Source organism: Bos indicus, chromosome 10, assembly GCF_029378745.1.
Source record: "Bos indicus isolate NIAB-ARS_2022 breed Sahiwal x Tharparkar chromosome 10, NIAB-ARS_B.indTharparkar_mat_pri_1.0, whole genome shotgun sequence".
Classification (NCBI taxonomy): Eukaryota; Metazoa; Chordata; class Mammalia; order Artiodactyla; family Bovidae; genus Bos; species Bos indicus.
The window spans coordinates 28,691,726-28,710,005 of record NC_091769.1 but is presented as its reverse complement, the minus strand read 5'-3'; the positions used below and the strand labels follow the sequence as shown (position 1 = coordinate 28,710,005).

At 43.1% G+C, this 18,280-nt stretch overlaps 1 protein-coding gene across 8 annotated transcripts in view; it reads left to right on the top strand.

The window, feature by feature from the left end:
* The window catches only part of RYR3 (ryanodine receptor 3), a 559,072-nt gene that overhangs the window by 495,000 nt on the left and 45,792 nt on the right, over positions 1–18,280 (top strand). For all 8 annotated transcript variants that reach the window (XM_070797211.1, XM_070797214.1, XM_070797210.1 and 5 more), the window contains 6 exons: positions 5,955–6,042; positions 6,143–6,235; positions 13,515–13,685; positions 13,977–14,036; positions 16,617–16,748; positions 17,228–17,340. In XM_070797211.1, coding sequence (XP_070653312.1) covers positions 5,955–6,042; positions 6,143–6,235; positions 13,515–13,685; positions 13,977–14,036; positions 16,617–16,748; positions 17,228–17,340 — 657 coding nt within the window. The remainder of the gene's footprint in view (positions 1–5,954; positions 6,043–6,142; positions 6,236–13,514; positions 13,686–13,976; positions 14,037–16,616; positions 16,749–17,227; positions 17,341–18,280) is intronic.

The window sequence follows — 18,280 nt, the reverse complement described above, 5'->3', positions numbered from 1 at the left end:
GGGTGGGGAGAATGTACTTGGAGGGTTGAGGAGGAAGCAGACGATCTGGGGCAATGGCTTTGACAAGTAGGGGGAATGGATGGACCAGGGGAGTGCAGTGGTTGCAAGGCAGCATCAGTGGCCCCACTTGAGATCTGTGGTCATGGACTTAAAGTGGGATCATCAGCAAGTTGTGATTTTCTCCAGCCAACTTGGCTGCCACGTACAGGCTGAGACTAGGTAGAGAGTTGGATTTAACCAGGGTTGGGGTTTTGCAAAATGAGTATGATGAAGGCTAATTATAAGCATTGATCATGGAATTTAAGCTGAATAAGAATAGTTAGATCATCACTGACTCAAGGAACATGATTTTGAGCAAACTCTGGGAAATAGTAGAGAACACAGGAGCCTGGTGTGCTGCAGTCCATAGGGTCGCAAAGACTTCTCCACTGAACAACAACACCAAGGAGGAAATGAAAGCATAGGAACCTTAGGTTCACGAGCAGGCCAAGGAACAAAGAACAGCTGGTCCCAGTGGAAGGCAAAGACCAAATAGATACTTTATTAAACCACACCTTCCCAGAGCTTCGAGCCCTCAAATGGAAGTTTGGAGTGGTTTAATTTTAAAATACCCCATTGTAGATACAGAAAAGACTTAGAGACATTTGGGGGAACACTGCTAATTTTTGAGTGTATGCCATTCTGTCATGGGCAGGGAATAGGTATGGATATGCCTGTTTTAGCATTTATTTCATAAGGTAAATTATACTTCCTATTTAAAATATCTACTTAAGATTACTTATGTTTAGCTTTGCAGAATAAACATATGCACACTATATATAGGTGTATGTGTGTATATAATTCCTTAACTATCTATGGGCAATTTTACTCACTTTTTCAAAAGAAATCCTGCTCTCAGGGTCATCATTTTAGTCATTTCTGATAACATAATTATGTTAGCAGGTTAGCAAAGAAATTTGTCAGTCTGAGGTGAAAGCAAGAATGAGAGTAGGGTAAGATTGCTCCTGAAATAGCTCTCTCGTTGCATCTGCCACTATTGACAATCAAGACTCAAGATAGAGTGTGTTCCACTTACGTAGTATTTGAAAGTTGCTAAAAATGACAATGTCAGAGAGTCTTTGAGATCATCATTAATTCATTAATCCCCACTTTTCAACCCGTTCTTCCCTGAGCACCAGGGAGCATTAAGGCTATCTGAGCCTCACTTATAAATGCTTCCTTCCTATGTGTGTGCCTTTGCCTTCCTTGAGTCCTTTCTTCACCCTAAAGAATTGGCTGGCTTGGACGTACAGGACTGTGGAGTTGGCAGGAATATGAGAGGTCGGCTCATCTAACTGGACAGATAAACACCCCCTTCCTTTTTCCTAGTGGTGCCTTTCCCTCCTCTCGTTATCCACCACGGTTATGCACAACAGACAAAGCTGGACGCATGCGTGCCTTCCCCTTCTAGTGTCAGACATTTCAAGTCATTTTTTTCAACTCCTTCTCATTCATTTTTTTCTTCTGGTTTTATTGAGACATGATTGACACAAAGCCCTCTGTAAGGTATACAACAGAATGGTTTAACTTACATACATCAAGAAAGGCTTACTACAGTAAGCGGAGGGAACGTCCATCATCTCACACAGGTACAAAATAAAAGACAAAAAAGTCTTTATTCCTTGTAATGAGAAAACTTAGGATTTACTCTCAACAACTTTCATGTAACATACAGTGTTAATCAGATGAGTCATGTTTAACCTTACCTCCCTAGGACTTATTTATAACTGGATGTTTATACCTTGATCTGCCTTCATCCAATTCCCCCAACTTTGAACCATTTTGAGTTCAGATCTGTAACTCCTATCAGCTCTGCTTTTGCTCTTTAGAGCCACAAAACTCCTCCAGTCTCTCCCTAAGCAGCTCTTTAAATATTGAAGAGAGCCATCTTGCCCTGTCTTCCCCTGTTTTCTCTTGTTGTATTAAATCTTTGTACTTCCTTCAGCCCTGTCACAGCAGTGTGTCAGGTCTCCTTGACATCTGAATAGAAGCTTTGGCGGGTCAGTGATCAGCCTGAAAATGACCCAGAAAGAGTGAGAGTTCCAGGCATGCTGTGGTCATAGCCTGGTAACTCAGGGCTCCATCTCCTCAGGCTGGGAGGTTATAAATCAACATAGGTTCAACAAACCTCTGTACACAAATCAGCTTCTCAGCTTCGTTTCTGGAAATCAGAGACCCTGAACAGAGACGAACAGCTTTTGTGCGATTTGGAGTGAAAACTCATCTCTCAAACTGTTGACGGGAATCCAAGTAAATCCTGTGCGGTGACTGCCTCAGGCTGAATCCTCTATAAAAGGCTCAGGAACAAGGCAGAGATAAGCTCTTACCGCTTAGTCAGACAACCTGACCGTGAATACAGGAGCAAGGGTTTACTTTCTTTCAAAAGCCTGATAACTGGCTTTACTTTCTTCAAAAACCTGATGACTTGTCATTTTGAAAATAGCAGTCTAACTCTTCTCACTCTTGCCTTTCTCCAAGATTTTGTTCTCCTGCTTTTTGTTTCTGTTTTACCTCTAAATCCAACCTTCTTCCGCACCTACAGCCTTGCATTTCCCAGCTGCCTTTTGGCAGCACAGAGAGCAGATGATGAAAGAAACCCACATTCAGTTAACTACCTCCAAAAGGATCAATTGTCTGAATGTTGAGAGAGATCTTGAATTCTGTGAAATGCTGGGAGCAGCGGGGACAGAGCCTGGTTACTTCGTTTGGGGGTAGGAAAAGATTCGGACAAAATGGAGAGGCAAGGTTGGAATCTTCTGCCCTCCTGCAAATATTGTCTTAGTCTGGTTTGAGAGGAGCAGAGAATTTATGTGCCTGGGAGAAAGCATTTAATGGTGGGTTCATGTGACCCACCATTCTGAACCCGAAGAAGGACCCTCACTAAAAACAAAGAGTAAAAAATCTGTCTCTTGCAAGAAAGATGTTCAAAACAAAATTCACTGAGCTGAAAGCCAAGATATTCAAAACTGCTGCTTTCTCCTGTGAGCAGATGTTCACCTGATATTTTGTTTTCAGCGTTCCTGCAGGTCACATTCCCTGTGGCTGGACTTTTCTTCGGCAGGGTAGGATGTGTGCCCTTGTCTCTTCCCACTAGAGGCATAGGGCAAGCCTATAAAGCTCATTTAAGCTAGAACTCGGCAGAAGGAACAGCTGGTACTTCTGATAAAACTTGACACTTGACTCTGAAAAGGCGCTCCTGAAAAATCAATATGAAAGAAATCAAAAAGCATTACCAATCTCAAGCCTCAAGTTTGGATGCATTTGGCCCCTAGTGATGGATACCTTATAGAGTAGCTTAAAGTAGAAGTTAAATCTCACACATAAAAGAAGTGCAGAGATATCCAATCCATGGCCAGTGTTGTTGCTCCTCACCCCTCTCTCTTCCTGTCCTTAACACTGACTTCCATCTTCAAAGTTACTTTATGGTGCAACATGCCAATTAGAGTTTAAGCTGTCATATTTTCATCCCAGAGAGGAAGTAGAAAGGCAGGAGAGCACCTTCAGCTATCTGATGCTTTTTAGACAGCTCTTCCAGGAGGCTTATCCAACAACTTCCTCTTCCAGCTCATCAGAGTGTAGTTCCACAGGTGTCCCTCAGAGGAGGCTGGGTAATGTGATCTTAGCAGCACGCAGTGCCACCCAGGGTACAATGGGGTTTTCTTCCTAAGGAAGAGGAGGAGAATAAATGTGGCAGATCACCTGTAGTGTCTACCTATAAAACAGAGGCTAGTTGAAGGAGAAAACAAGAAAGATTAAACAGAAACATCCATGAAGCTAGAACTCAAGCAGTGAGGAACTAAGGAGATGAGAGAGGTGTCCACAGGTGGTCTTGGCCTTACGAGTCTTTACTTTCTTCCTTAGCCTAGTAATGGGCAGAATGGGCAGAAGGTACAGGCAGCTCAGGACAACAACAGCCTGAGGATATCTCAGGCTGATATCCCAGGTATAGGGAACTGGCTTTTGATAGCTATTCCCCTGCAGGCACCAAGGGACATGGAGTTTTTTAAACCATTCATGAGAGCCACAGTTTTCTTTAAGAAAGATGATACACAATTTAACTCCTAGTGCATTACTTTACACAGATATTTGAAAGTGGCAAATCATCCACCCCTTTCAAAATATAATATAATTCAAATGGGCAAGATGATTAGAGGCAAGACAACTTTTCAGTTCAGTTCAGTCGCTCAGTCATGTCCGACTCTTTGCGACCCCATGAACTGCAGTATGCCAGGCCTCCCTGTCCATCACCAACTCCCAGAGTTCAATCTAAATCATGTCCATCGAGTTGGTGATGCCATCCAGCCATCTCATCCTCTGTCGTCCCCTTCTCCTCTTGCCCCCAATCCCTCCCAGCATCAGAGTCTTTTCCAATGAGTCAACTCTTCACATGAGGTGGCCAAAGTATTGGAGTTTCAGCCTCAGCATCATTTCTTCCAAAGAACACCCAGGACTGATCTCCTGCAGAATGGACTGGTTGGATCTCCTTGCAGTCCAAGGGACTCTCAAGAGTCTTCTCCAACACCACAGTTCAAAAGCATCAATTCTTTGGCGCTCAGCTTTCTTCACAGTCCAACTCTCACATCCATACATAACCACTGGAAAAACCATAGCCTTGACTAGACAGACCTTTGTTGGCAAAGTAATGTCTCTGCTTTTCAATATGCTATCTAGGTTGGTCATAACTTTCCTTCCAAGGAGTAAGCGTCTTTTAATTTCATGGCTGCAGTCACCATCTGCAGTGATTTTGGAGCCCCAAAAAATAAAGTCTGCCACTGTTTCCCCATCTATTTTCCATGAAGTGATGGGACCAGATGCCATGATCTTTGTTTTCTGAATGTCGAGCTTTAAGCCAACTTTTTGACTCTCCTCTTTCACTTTCATCAAGAGGCTTTTGAGTTCCTCTTCACTTTCTTCCATAAGGGTGGTGTCATGTGAATATCTGAGGTTATTGATGTTTACCCCGACAACCTTGATTCCAGCTTGTGCTTCTTCCAGCCCAGTGTTTCTTATGATGTACTCTGCATATAAGTTAAATAAGCAGGGTGACAATATACAGCCTTGGCATACTCCTTTTCTATTTGGAACCAGTCTGTTGTTCCATGTCCAGTTCTAACTGTTGCTTCCTGACCTGCATATAGGTTTCTCAAGAGGCAGGTCAGGTGGTCTGGTATTCCCATCTCTTTCAGAATTTTCAACAGTTTATTGTGATCCACACAGTCAAAGAAAGTGACTAAATTCTGTTGTAGCTTAGCCTTCTTGCCACCACTGCAAAATTTCTTAACTTAGGCTAGTATTTTAGATATGGAATTTCCAAACCATTTCAGAGAGCAAAGGAGTATTGGTCTCTGCATGTACACTTCAAATATCAGTGAAAAACATTCTTACAGATTTCATTCATAAAAGTGGCTTTGAAAGGAAAATAGGTGAGGCCTGAACTGTTTATAGAGTACTCACAATTTCAGACACTTGACAGTAACAGATGTCCACAATAAGATTATATGTCACAGTGACCAAGACTTTCCTGATCTTGCTAACCTTATGGATTAAAGGAGGCTAGTCACAAAACTTAGAGTGTAACTCTAATCATCTCTTCAGTTCAAAGGACAAAAAAAACCCTACTTTTGACTCTTTTGAAATGTTGATTTCTAATGTCTGTTTGCTAAGATAATCCTGGCATCTTTTAGTAAAATGGAAATGAGTATTGTAGGTCCTTCAAACAACCTACAACAATTGCATGTCTGTATCTAAGCATGTGAGGAGTATACTGATATTTAGCCTGTCTGAAGAATGCTTTTGGTGGGGATGCAGTTTTATCTGGATAAATGTGTGCATCTGGTGTTGGTATAATTTTTAGAGTGTGACTGTTTCAATCACTGATGAATTCCACATGCATACTCATTTGTCTTTCGCCTCAGATCTAACTGGCTCAAAAGCCCCGATGCAGATTCTGACCAGCTCTTCCGCATGGTGGCAGAGATCTTCATCCTGTGGTGTAAATCTCACGTAAGCACACACGGAGACCCTGGACTTGGAGTCAGTGGTGAAAGGTACACACCTCGGAAGACTTTCTTGTAATGTTTGTTTTTCTGTTCCCCCCACTCAGAACTTCAAGAGGGAAGAGCAAAATTTTGTGATTCAGAACGAAATTAATAATTTGGCATTTTTAACTGGAGACAGCAAAAGCAAGATGTCAAAAGTAAGTCCATAGAAATCAATTCCGAAGGCTCTCCAGCCTTGAACCAAGCTACATGTCCTGGGTGTGTGAAAGGATAAGCTCCTACTGCGTTCAGGTCAAACCACACAAAACCAACAGTCTCCACTGTTGTTTCTTTGAGAATGAGCGAGAAGAAACTGCTCTCAAATAAGCATGGGCATCACATTTGATGAATAAGTAGCTGCTTTGTGTGTCAAAAAGTTTGTTTCGAGACTTGCCTAAGGCATTTGAGAGGTCTGCAAAACCAAAGCTGCACTTACCTGTTTTAAAGTAGAAGTACTTCCTGTGTGGAAAAGCTACAAAAATACACGTGCCTATGAGCCACCTTTTAACTAGCTGTAAGGACATTACTTTGAAGATGTTGTTGGCACATATTCTTACAATGCACTAATTTTCCTCCTATCTGGAACATCTAATAACTGCTTTATTTCAGCTATGCTGACCTCTTAATGCCTTCTATTTATTTTCCATACAAGTTGCACTCAGAAACCCAAACATTTATCCATCCCATTATAGGAAATGTTTGAAAGAGGGCATTCCAAACATCTGTCTGAAAACAAAGTCACCTATAGGGCAGGGTACAGCAAAAATAGAGCAGGGGGAGCTGGCCCCCCTGCTCCTCCTGAGTCAGTTCTGTACAATGAGGCTTCGCCATTTTATGGGAGAGAACTCTCAGACACACTCCTTCAGGGGTATACACAAAAGCAAGGCTTACTTAAATGTGCTGTTTCATTCCCAGCTGTTCTGGCTTACCTGAACTCTCTTCCCCTGAGAAGTGTCCCTTGACGAGGGTTGACTGTATTGTCAACTGGATGTGATATGTGACACCTGAGATGTCCATCTCTCATGGCTGGGACAGTGCTGCCTTTGAGAACCAGGAAGGTGGAGGTTGCATGGGGACCTCTCAGAAGTGAGAGTCAGTTCTGGAAAGATGACAGTCATGGGTTGATAGTGAAGCCCTTGGTACATCTTTCCAAATAACCATTTGCGATAGAAGATCTTTGTTTGCACAGTTGCGGACCAGGGACTGGTATGACACCAAAAGTGAAAACTTCAGCACCCAAAACTTCACGAAGCATGTCTAGCTCTGGTCAGCTGCAGTCTGAACTTTCTGTCCCTTCCATCTTTAAGCTATATTGACATTAACACTTCTTCCAGCATCCAAAAATTTATTCTCAGAGTTTCAAATCTGATGTATGCTGGTTAGTAAGTTTAATAAATAAAATTGTGCACTTACAATGCAGAGAGATTAGGTATATATATATTCACAGTCAAGAGGAATCTTTGCTGCAAAGGGATCTTACTTAAGATGTATCCTTTTGTGCTTTAGATAATTTTTATTTGATTTTCCAGAGTTTATTTTGCATTCAACTTCTGGCAAACAGCTACTTGTGTGAGGTACAGGAGAAAGGATATTTTCAAACTCCTGATCTCTGGACATCTGTCCTTCAGTTCCTCTGAAGACTTTTCTTACAGTCATTGCAAGCTCTCCTTTGACCCTGCTCACCTACAGAAAGTCACTGATGCTCAGATTCCTTGCTTCCTTCAACTTGGGGGTAGATCTTTTGGCCTTTGGTGGATCCAGGTAGCATCCACTGTTATTGTCAGCGGATGACAACAAAGCAAAGGAAATGACTCTGATACAGGGATTTCGATCCCAGATGAGCAGAAATGGCAAAGATACCTTAACCCTCTGGTGATGCGTAGATACTTAAGGTCCTTGGGTTTACGCTTGGAAAGAGATGAGGTGACAAAGAATGATGTTCTAAAACTAACCTACTAACAAACTAACCTGAAATTGTTCATTCACATCATTGAATGAGGAAAAGAGTACATTAGCCTTGTCAGAAGATAGTCAGAATCAGAACTCAGGTGGAAAGAAGAAAGAAAAGCAGGGTCTTTGGGTGCATCCTCCCTGCTGGTAAGGTTAGTCCACAGGAGCAAAGGCTTTCGTTTGGTTTCCATTGACATTGTATGCCAGTTTTTTTTCTGAGTGATGTTGGAAAGGGTAAAAGTTACAGTGTAATGGATGGAAGGACACTCCCTAGATGTTAAATAACATTTTCTGTACTCCTCAGGGTAATAAATATTCATATTGTTCCAGTTGCCTCAGTTGAGACACAAAGTGTAGTAGTAAACGGAACTAGATACCAAAGGAAACAAAAGTCCCACGCTTGGCTTTATGATGAGTATAAGGATGGCCTTGCAACATTCACTTAACTTCTCTGGATCCCAGTTTACTAGTTTGTAGAATGGGCTTGAGCTTACTGCCTGACTTCTCCCAACTCTACTAGTATGCCCTGTTAAAAAGTAAATTTTAAATGCATCTCTTGAATAATATGACATAAATGCAGCACATTATTTCAGATAGGGAGATACCATGCCTCCAAAAAACAGTAACCCATAGCTATTTCTGGTACTTTTTGGATGTAAAAGTACTGATTAAGAGGATGGGGAGGGAGTGTTCTCTTTAGCATCAGCTGAATCCCCACTGCCACCCTGCATTAGATGTTCTCTCTTCTACCTGATCTGAATAGTCATCTGTGCTTGCTTTCATCTCCTCTCTTAATTGAATTCTGGTGTTGTATAAATGATCTTGGCCTCAGTGCATATGAGAGAGGTGTGTGCCAGAAAGCTGCATGCCCACACACACCACACATGCATGCTATTGCAGACAAAAAGGAAGTGGAAAAAATATACAGTGGGGCACACTGTTCACGCTTAATGGAAGGTCAGTTCAAAGATATGTCCTTTTTCCAGCAGCGAAAGCACATTTTGAGGAGAGCTCATTGTATATTTTGTTAAACACCGGTTTGCAGATATGTCAAGCTGTACATAACTGAGCTGAGCATGTGTTTTTTTGTTTTGTTTTTAAACTTGTTTTGTTTTCTGGAAAAATGGCAACAGCTTCCTCGGAGGGGAGTGGTAAGTTAGAACACGTTTAGCCCAAGAAATGTCAGTTCCTTGACCAAGATTGTAAACAAAAGAGTTGTGATGCAGGAGATGTTAGGGTGCCTCATTGTTTAAAGCCACTCCACCCTGTGAGTGTGATTTCAGTGTATTGAGAAAGGACAGGGACATGCTGAAAAGACACCTTTATGCTCCTCAAAGGTATGCAGAATGACATGTGTGAGCGTGCTTCTTCCTCCTCAGTGACTCCTCAGTTGGCCACTCACCTGTCTCTCTCATTGCCCCCTCCACCTTTTCTCATTTGTATTCCCTTTGTTCTTGCACTTGTACAGTTCAAGTGCTGTTTGTCCCTCTGCCCGCCTTCTCTCTCCCACTTCCTGTTCTCCCTTTCTTTTTCTCCAGCCTTTCCCCCTGCTACCCACCCCTCACCCTCCACCCCCAACCCCCACCCTGCCTCCCTCCTCACTTCCTCTCTCTGTCCTCCCTGCCCCCGCCATTCACTCTTCTATCCTTCTCTCTTCTCTTACTACCCTCCCTCCTTTGTTCTCTCTCTATCTCTCTCTCTCTCTCACACACACACACTTTCTCATTCTCAGACTGGCTTCTGGAAATTCATCTTTCTCTCTACTATCCATTGTAGACTTGACTGGTCTCTACCTCCCTTACCCTCTCCCTGGGAATGAGCGCTTCAGATCGCACACCTCTGCCCTAGTTCTACAGCCTCCCTCCACTCCTCCAACTCCCTTTCCCTTAAGAGTCTCTGGTTTTTCCTTAATTTCACACATAAATTGGCTATTTGATCATAAACTATTAGTGGTTAAGTGTGCCAAAATGAAGTGATTTTTAATGTATAGGAATTTCTAGATTTGTTTGTAAAATGAAAAGTTTCAGCTAACATTTAAAAATAGATTAAAATATATTGAGAGAGCATGCACGAGAGAGAGAGCATTCAAGCATTAGGGAAATGCACTGAGTTAACTAATCTTAGCAATATGTGAGGAAAAGAATAAAATTAGAACTTATAGCATGTAGGAGGAGCCTTTGACCTAAGGTATATTTGAAGGTCACAGCACAGGAAGGGAGATGCCCCATCTTTTGGGTCATGAGATGATCCTGAACCACCTTGGATATTCCTAGAGTATGGTTTGTAGCAAACCTTTATTTAGGGGAAGCACATACATAGCCCCTTAGCTCAGTTCTCCTCACTCTTTTTGTAACCACAGATCTTCTGGTGGTGATAATGTAGTGGGTGGAAGAAAGAAAGAAAATCAGGGTCTTTGGTTATGTGACAGATTGTTTGCAGCCCACCCAGGTGACAGGATGGAGAGGGGAGGAGAGAAGGCGTGAAATCTAAAGTCACTTGGGTGGCCAGATCTGAAGACCATCTGGGTCTGCACACTCTGGAATGTGTGCAGAGTGTCACACACTCTGGAATGCTGGTCTCTGAGATGATGTACTGCATGATCTGGGTGTAAGTCCTTTCAATCCAATTAACCTCCATCCTAACTTCCCACCCCCTCTTCATGCCATGGTCAACTGGCTTCCAGAGTGGTTGGTTTTCTGTCATGTTGGCTAAGGAATGGGGGTGGAAGAACTGTGACTAACATGCTTATGCTTTGGACCCCTGCTTTCACTGACTGACTTCTCCTTGTTTCTTTTCTCTTATCTTTCCACACAGGCCATGCAAGTAAAGGTACAGGTCAAATGCATGACGTGTCTTTTCTGTCCTAGTATTAGAGGGGCCAGACTCTGGCCACCTTCTGCACTGTGATCACCATGGGGGTGGTCCAGAATGGATTTTCCCACTTGGAGGTCCCCCAGGCCTGCTCCAGGGAAGACAACTGCCTGTCAAAGAGTGAATGTAGGCCTACCCACCTTTGGAAGGGGGAAGCCGGGGAAGCCAGCCAAGCCTCGCCCTATCCGAGGTCTCCTTGCCATCTCTGCTCCCTTCCCAGCTGCCTACTCTGCAGCCAGCACACTAACAGAGATAGGGACGCTGACCAGGGCCCTGAGAGCCCAGGAGACTCCCTCCAATTACCTACCGTTAGTGGTCCCAGCCCTACCCCACTATACATGTCTGGCTCTTGTGCAGGACTCCAAAGAGTCAGAGAGTTTTCCAAAGACTAAAGTCAAGGATTTGAAACCAGCAAGGATTTCAAATAGCCGTGTTTGCATAAAATGTGCACCCAGTGGAATAAACTCTGGGACAGTTTTCTAGTATCCTATACCGGTTATTGCTTGGAAGTATTTCTCTTTCTCTCCATTAACATATGTCTGCTGCCACTGTCCCAAGACCTTTGCACCAGGTCTGTAGCAGAGACACGGAGATGTGCAGGAACCAGGTCACATGCAGCTCTTAGTAAAGAAAAATGGAGCCATGGCCAGGTAGATGTCGGTCTGGATGTTGGCCCAGACTCATAACTGCTGTGTGTCCTTAGAAAAACATCACTTAACTTCCCCGAGCATCATGTTCCCCTTTATATAACTGACTTCTTGTTATCTTAGCATTGTTGGGAAGATTACAAATGCTTTATCTAAGTACCAGGCACATTGGAGCCACATCATATATGCAGCATTTATAGTTAGAACAACATGAGATTGGCCAAAGAAAATAGCAAACAAGAAATTAAACTGTATATCACATCCACAATTTTGCATATTTATTGTATATGCATGTTACTATTTACCTCTTATATAATGTCCATGTAATTATACCTCATTTTATATATATATATATATATATATATAAAAAACTGGGTTCTATCCTTTATGGATAATTTGAGGTATTTTCAAGGGTAATTTAGACTTACAAGTTTTGCCTTAGGCACAACCTGTAGAATTTTATACCTGATACTAGAACATCTAAGGAAACCAGCAAGCTCTCAGTAAAGGTGGGAATTTCTGTAGGAATCAGCTTTCCAGCTGTGTGTCTAGAATACAAGACACTTTGTATCCTGCCTCAACCCCACCCTCCTCCACTGCCCCCTCCCACTGCTGTCTGGGTCTGACCTGTTGTTCTGGAATACCAGACACAAGTAGAGTTGTCTGGCAGCATTTGGTCAGACTGGATTTTGCCTGCCAGGGATTTCACTGTGGTTTCTGCGGTGTAACCACTTGAAAGCTTAGCCACCACAAGCTGGGTAAAAGAAGTCACCTCCGTTTTGAGAAGATCCATTCATAATACTCCTCCATCGCACTTTGAATGTAAAAAGATCGGCGCTAAGGTGGTGTGATTCTGACCCTACTTGGTCTTCTCTCAGAAAACCAATCCTCCATAAAGCAAATTCTACTCCAGCTGGGGGTCTCAGGTCTTACATGCCGTTTTCAGAGGAGGGGTTTAGCCTCCGCAGCTCCCGGAGCACGGAGTGTGTGTGTCATTGGAAGCCACTGTGCAATCACAAGGAGGCCACAAACACTCACGGCCACTCACGGGCACCTCATAAAGCAAAAGCTTTAATAAGCCCCAGTTCTCCCCCATCATGGACCCTGACTTCAATCTCTGCCTCTGGCCTCCCAGCCCTTCCTTCCTTCCAGCAGGAGCCCACTCAGCTGGGGCAGAGTCCAGCAAGTGAGGTACAACGTGGGCCCGGCAGAGCCTTGTTTTCTTGGGCCCACCCATATCCACCTTCTGTTGTGGGTGCAGAGGGTCCACAGTTTGTTGCCTGGGGCTGCCACAAACCAGCGCCACAACCCACTGCAGCTCTTCTTGCAAACCTCCCACTTCGCTGGATAAACGCACCAAGAAAGGGTCCAGAAAGTGTAACCAAAGGAGGGTGGACTCTCCCAGACTTGGGACGGTTCCTCTTCACCTGTCTGCACTGTTTCTCCTAACTTTGCCCCAGCCAGATCCCAAAGCAGCCCTACCAACCTGGGCAGTCCCGTTTTCCTGCGGACCTTAGGATGCCTGTGCCCCAAAATGCTCGCTCCAGCCCTGGCCAGGAGCTAGTATTCTAGGGCAGATGCTCTCTCACCTGTTTACTGCTGCCCACCATCAGGATTCTTAGTTCTTTTCTGCAGTCATTTTGTCAGTTAGCAAATTACTCTTTTTGTAAGAACACCACTTGTTCATTACATCCAGATGCAAGCGAGCAGAGACCGTGGGTGTTGGTGCTGTGTGTCTGGTCACGTGGTTCAGTGAGCATGCGCACAAGGAGAAGGCTTAGCATCAGGGCTGGCCTTGAATGGCCCCTTGGTTGGCTTTGTGTATCACAATCCTTTACTGGCATCTGAAATGTAGAAAGGCCCAACCTATACGAGGAAGGACCTATACAGGAGGCAGGCTGCCTCCGAGGTGAGGCAATGCCTTTCGGAGTCATTGAGCCCCTCTGTTTGTTTGAACTTCATCTCCTAGTCTGGAGGACAGGACCAGGAGCGGAAGAAGACAAAGCGAAGGGGAGACTTTTATTCCATCCAGACCTCCCTCATCGTGGCTGCGCTCAAGAAAATGCTGCCCATTGGTCTGAATATGTGCACCCCAGGCGATCAGGAGCTGATCTCCCTCGCAAAATCACGGTACAGCTATGTAAGTCACCCATCTGCTTTGGTGGAGCATTTAATACAGGTGGTGGTGATCTGTGCTCAGCCCTCCATCCCTGGGGATCAATGAACAGACGCCAAGGTGCACAGAAGCAACACGCCATCATCTTTACAGCTGATTTGGCAGTCAGCACATGCTCTTTCGGATAAGTCCCTGTCTGTCCTCTCCTTTTGTCTTGTAGTAAAGATCCCAGCAAAACTCTTAGTACATCCCTGCACCCCACTTTATATTTCCATAGTAACCTATAGGAATAAAATTTCACATCTCTTTCCACAGAAGGACACAGATGAAGAGGTGAAGGAACATCTGCGGAATAACTTGCACTTGCAGGAAAAGGTGATGTAGCAGGAAGACAATGAGAACTCACACAGGCTTCTTTCTGGCTGCAGGGTGCCCCACACCCACTTAGTTTACTCATATTTTTCTTAATGTGTTCTAAACACAGTCTCAGAGTACTTGTGCTTAATTGGTAGAACTCTCTGCCTTTAATTTTTCATTTTTTGGTCCTTGATTTTTGTTTTTTCTTTGCCAGTTGCAAGGAGGTCCAGTAAATCATGTCTCCCCACCTCCCACTGTGTGACATCAAACCATGGCAGGGGAGTCAGATTAGGTCTCAGAATTTCCTGACTGTGAGGTGTGTTAGAGTGTAACAGAAACCTGGGGGAAGTTCTAGCACTTTCAGCTTTAGAGATTTGTGAACAAAGTAACTTTATGTCTGAGTTTGTATAACCCCCACCCCAAAATCAAAATCAAGACCAATTTTTATTTTAAGGCTATTTAAAATTTTTCCAGGTCTGCAAATCTGAACAGCTTTCCCCCAAAATATGTTATGCCCTAAGATAGAAGACTAAAATGATACAAATAGCTTCTCCTTTATACCCCAACTATATAGGAATGGTGGGTAAAGTATACTATAAAAAAGGCAGTAAAAAGAAATTCTAAGTGCCAGAAAAAAGAAGCCATTCTAAATCTTAGTAATGAAGAGAAGATGATGAAGTGAGGAAAACTCATAGAGCTTTCCTGACCAGATACATATCATAGGGGATGAAGGTTTTAGTAATCTGGAAGAGGAGTGTGGACCAAATTTCCCATGCTTAGCATAAATTTAGAGCAAATCTGGATGACACCAAACTATGGAAAATTCGTAAAGAGATGGGAATACCAGACCACCTTACCTGTCTCCTGAGAAACCTGTATGCACGTCAAGAAGCAACACTTACAACCTTACATAGAACAACTGATTGGTTCAGAGTTGGGAAAGAGTACGTAAAGGCTCTGTGTTTTCACCCTGCTTGTTTAACTTATATGCAGAGTACATCATGTGCAGTGCCAGGCTGGAGAAGTGACAAGCTGGAATCAAGACTTCCAGGAGAAATACCAACAATCTCAGGTATGCAAATGATACCTCTCTAGTGGCAGAAAGTGAAGAGGAATAAAAGAGCCTCTTGATGAAGGTGAAAGAAGAGAGTGGAAAAGGTGGTTTAAAACTCACCATTCAAAAAACTGAGGTCATGACATCCAGTCCCATCACTTCATGGCAAATAGAAGGGGAAGAAGTGAAAGTGGTGACAGATTTTAATTTCTTGGGCTCCAAAATTACTGCGGATGGTGACTGCAGTGACAAAATTAAAAGGAAGAAAGGCACGCTATGACAAATCTAGACAGCATATTAAAAAACAAAGACATCACTTTGCCAATGAAGATCTGTATAGTCAAAGCTACAATTTTTCCACTAGTCATTTTTAGATGTGAGAGTTGGACCATAAAGAAGCCTGAGCACCAAAGAATTGATGCTTTCAAATTGTGGTGCTGAAGAAGACTCTTGAGAGTCCCTTGGACTACAAGGAGATCAAACCAGTCAATCCTAAAGGAGATCAGCCGTGAATATTTAATGGAAGGATTGATGCTGAAGCTGAAGCTCCAATACCTTGGCCAAATGATGCCAAGAGCTGATTCATTGGAAAAGACCCTGATAGTCAGAAAGATTGAGGCCAAGAGAAGGGAGCGACAGAGGCTAAGATGTTTGGAAAACATCCTAGACTCAATGGAGATGAGTTCAAGCAAACTCCCAGAGATAGTGAAGGACAAGGAAGCCTGGAGTGCTGCAGCCCATGGGGTCCCATAGAGTCTGACATGACTTAGCGACTGAACAACAACAGAGCAAGGAACTTATGTAAAATGAGCCTTGATGCAGTGACACCCATGAATTGCCGTAAAAACAGCCATGAAACCATTTAGAGAGACTCTACCTGCTAGAATATGGGCCAGTCAACAAAACTCCTGAGTACAAGTTCATATTTTTAAAAAACAGTGTGGAAAGAAATCCATGACCATTAGACAGAAAATCAACAAAAGGAAGAATTCAAGCCTAAGGAACTACAGAAAGGAATTTTTTAAGTATTATAGAAATATTTAAAGAGATAAAGGCAGCCATATAAGCTATAAATCAAGCCTTGGACATTATTTTGCAAAGAAAGGAGAGGGGATGTAGAATTGAAAAAGACCTCACAGTGATTTACAAAGTTAAAAATAATCATTGAAATTAAAAATCCCATCTGTATACGGTATGGAGATTCCTTAAACAACTAGGAATAAAAACTCCGTATATAGGTTAAAAATGTAGTAGATACAGCTGAAAAGAGAACTTATGAATTGGGCGGTTGATTTAAGGAAATCATAATGCAGCACAGAAAGAAAGGGATGGAATATATGATAGAAGGGTTGAGACATATAGGCTATAATGAGAAGTTCCTATGAAGCATCTACCCAGTTCCAGAAAAATATGATAGAGAAAATGAGAGAGGAATTCGTAGAAAAGACTCTTGAATGCTATGGAACCCTTCTAGGAGACAAAGGCCTTTTCTATAGAAGAGGTATAAGAGATTGCTCATCTCATGTATGTGCTTCAATCTGCAGTCTGATGATCCAGCTGTAAAGTGGCAACTGAACCTATACAAAGATGTTTTAAAGAGTGAAGAACCTTCCAACCCAGAAAAGACAGTGGAGCGTGTGCAGAGAATTTCAGCAGCTGTCTTCCACCTAGAGCAGGTAAGTAGCATCTACCCTAAGGCTTGAGGAAGCAAGACCGCCTTGCAGAATACAAAATTTATCTTGACACTCAGCTTTTAGTTTCGGACACCCTGTAAGCACCCTTGTAAGAAACCAAGAAGTAAGGATCATCCTGGGTCATCCCAAAGTGTCTTCTTGGTGCCTCTTGGTAGCAAGACTCCTTAATGCTTAACCCTTCCAGTGTTTTACAAATTTTTGCCATTAGTTCAAATAACCTATCTAAGTTCCTTGCTCATTTGTAAAGCTACTATTAAGCAGTAAGCAACCAAAAGGCTTTGGGAGAAGAAAGAAAACCTAAGACTTTTACAAAGTGAATCATTTAGTGCTGAGTACCTTTGACCACAGTTGAGAAATCCTATTTCTTCCAGGGTTGAGAAGTGTGGGCTGTAGGTGACTATTGGTATTTTCTGCCCCCCAGATCAGCTTAGTGTATACCTAGCCATGTGATTTCTTCTTAGGTGGAACAGCCTTTGAGGTCCAAGAAGGCGGTCTGGCACAAACTGCTATCAAAGCAGCGGAAACGGGCAGTGGTGGCCTGTTTCAGGATGGCCCCTCTCTACAACTTGCCCAGGCAAGTATTCTGTCTTTTTCTCCTGGCATGTGAGTCAGAGATGAGAATTAAGGTATCTTCCTATAGCTATGCTCTCTTCTGGCTCTGACACTCATGATCCCAGGGGTAGAGATTGGAGTCCTTCACCTGCGGAGCCATCGCAGTCTGCAGTATAGTATACTGGCCTACAAAGGTAAGTATAAGAACTGAAAACAGATGAGATTTCCTAGTGCCCCCAAGCCTCTCACTTCACCTTTTTGCACTGTAAAGTCAGCCGTGTAAGCATATGGAAGCTCTCTAGTTTTACCTAGGTAAGATTCTTTGTGCAGCTGTAAAGGCATACTAGAAAAAGGAAACTTTTCTAAAAGACTTTACCCCAAATTCCATCCATAGATCAAGCAATATTTCCATGTTCAAGCACTTGATTGATACCAAAATTATGTTTCCTCAGCAAGTACAGAAATGTAACCCGAGAATCCTTCAGCCTAATGTACTTGGCTTTCAAGATGAAACTAGGGAACTGTTTAGAGATGCCCCAAGAGGCCAGTCATGAACATAAGGCATTACCTGGATGTTTAGTCTGTACTCTGAAGTCAAAAATATGTGAAGGCTTTTCTGGAATGTGTGTGAACATGTGCTGTGCCAGTAAAGGGCAGAGTATCGGTATAGACTGGGCCATTGTTGACCACTGAGAGTGTCGCTGGTGGTGTGGCGGCATTCCCATCCTCAGACTAATTGCAAAGTCAGTAAGTCTGGGCCTATGATCAATAAACAAAGCTGGTAGTTGAAGAGCCACTGCTTGATCAACTTCCAGTCAGTCGGAATATCCTCACCTGGTCAGGAAGAAGAAACTGATGTGGCCAAGTAAATTCTGCATCACATGTAAATACATGTGTTTCTTTGGAATCCCAGATGAAAGACTATTCTATGTTTGACATTTTGCTTTCATCAAATTGTGTAT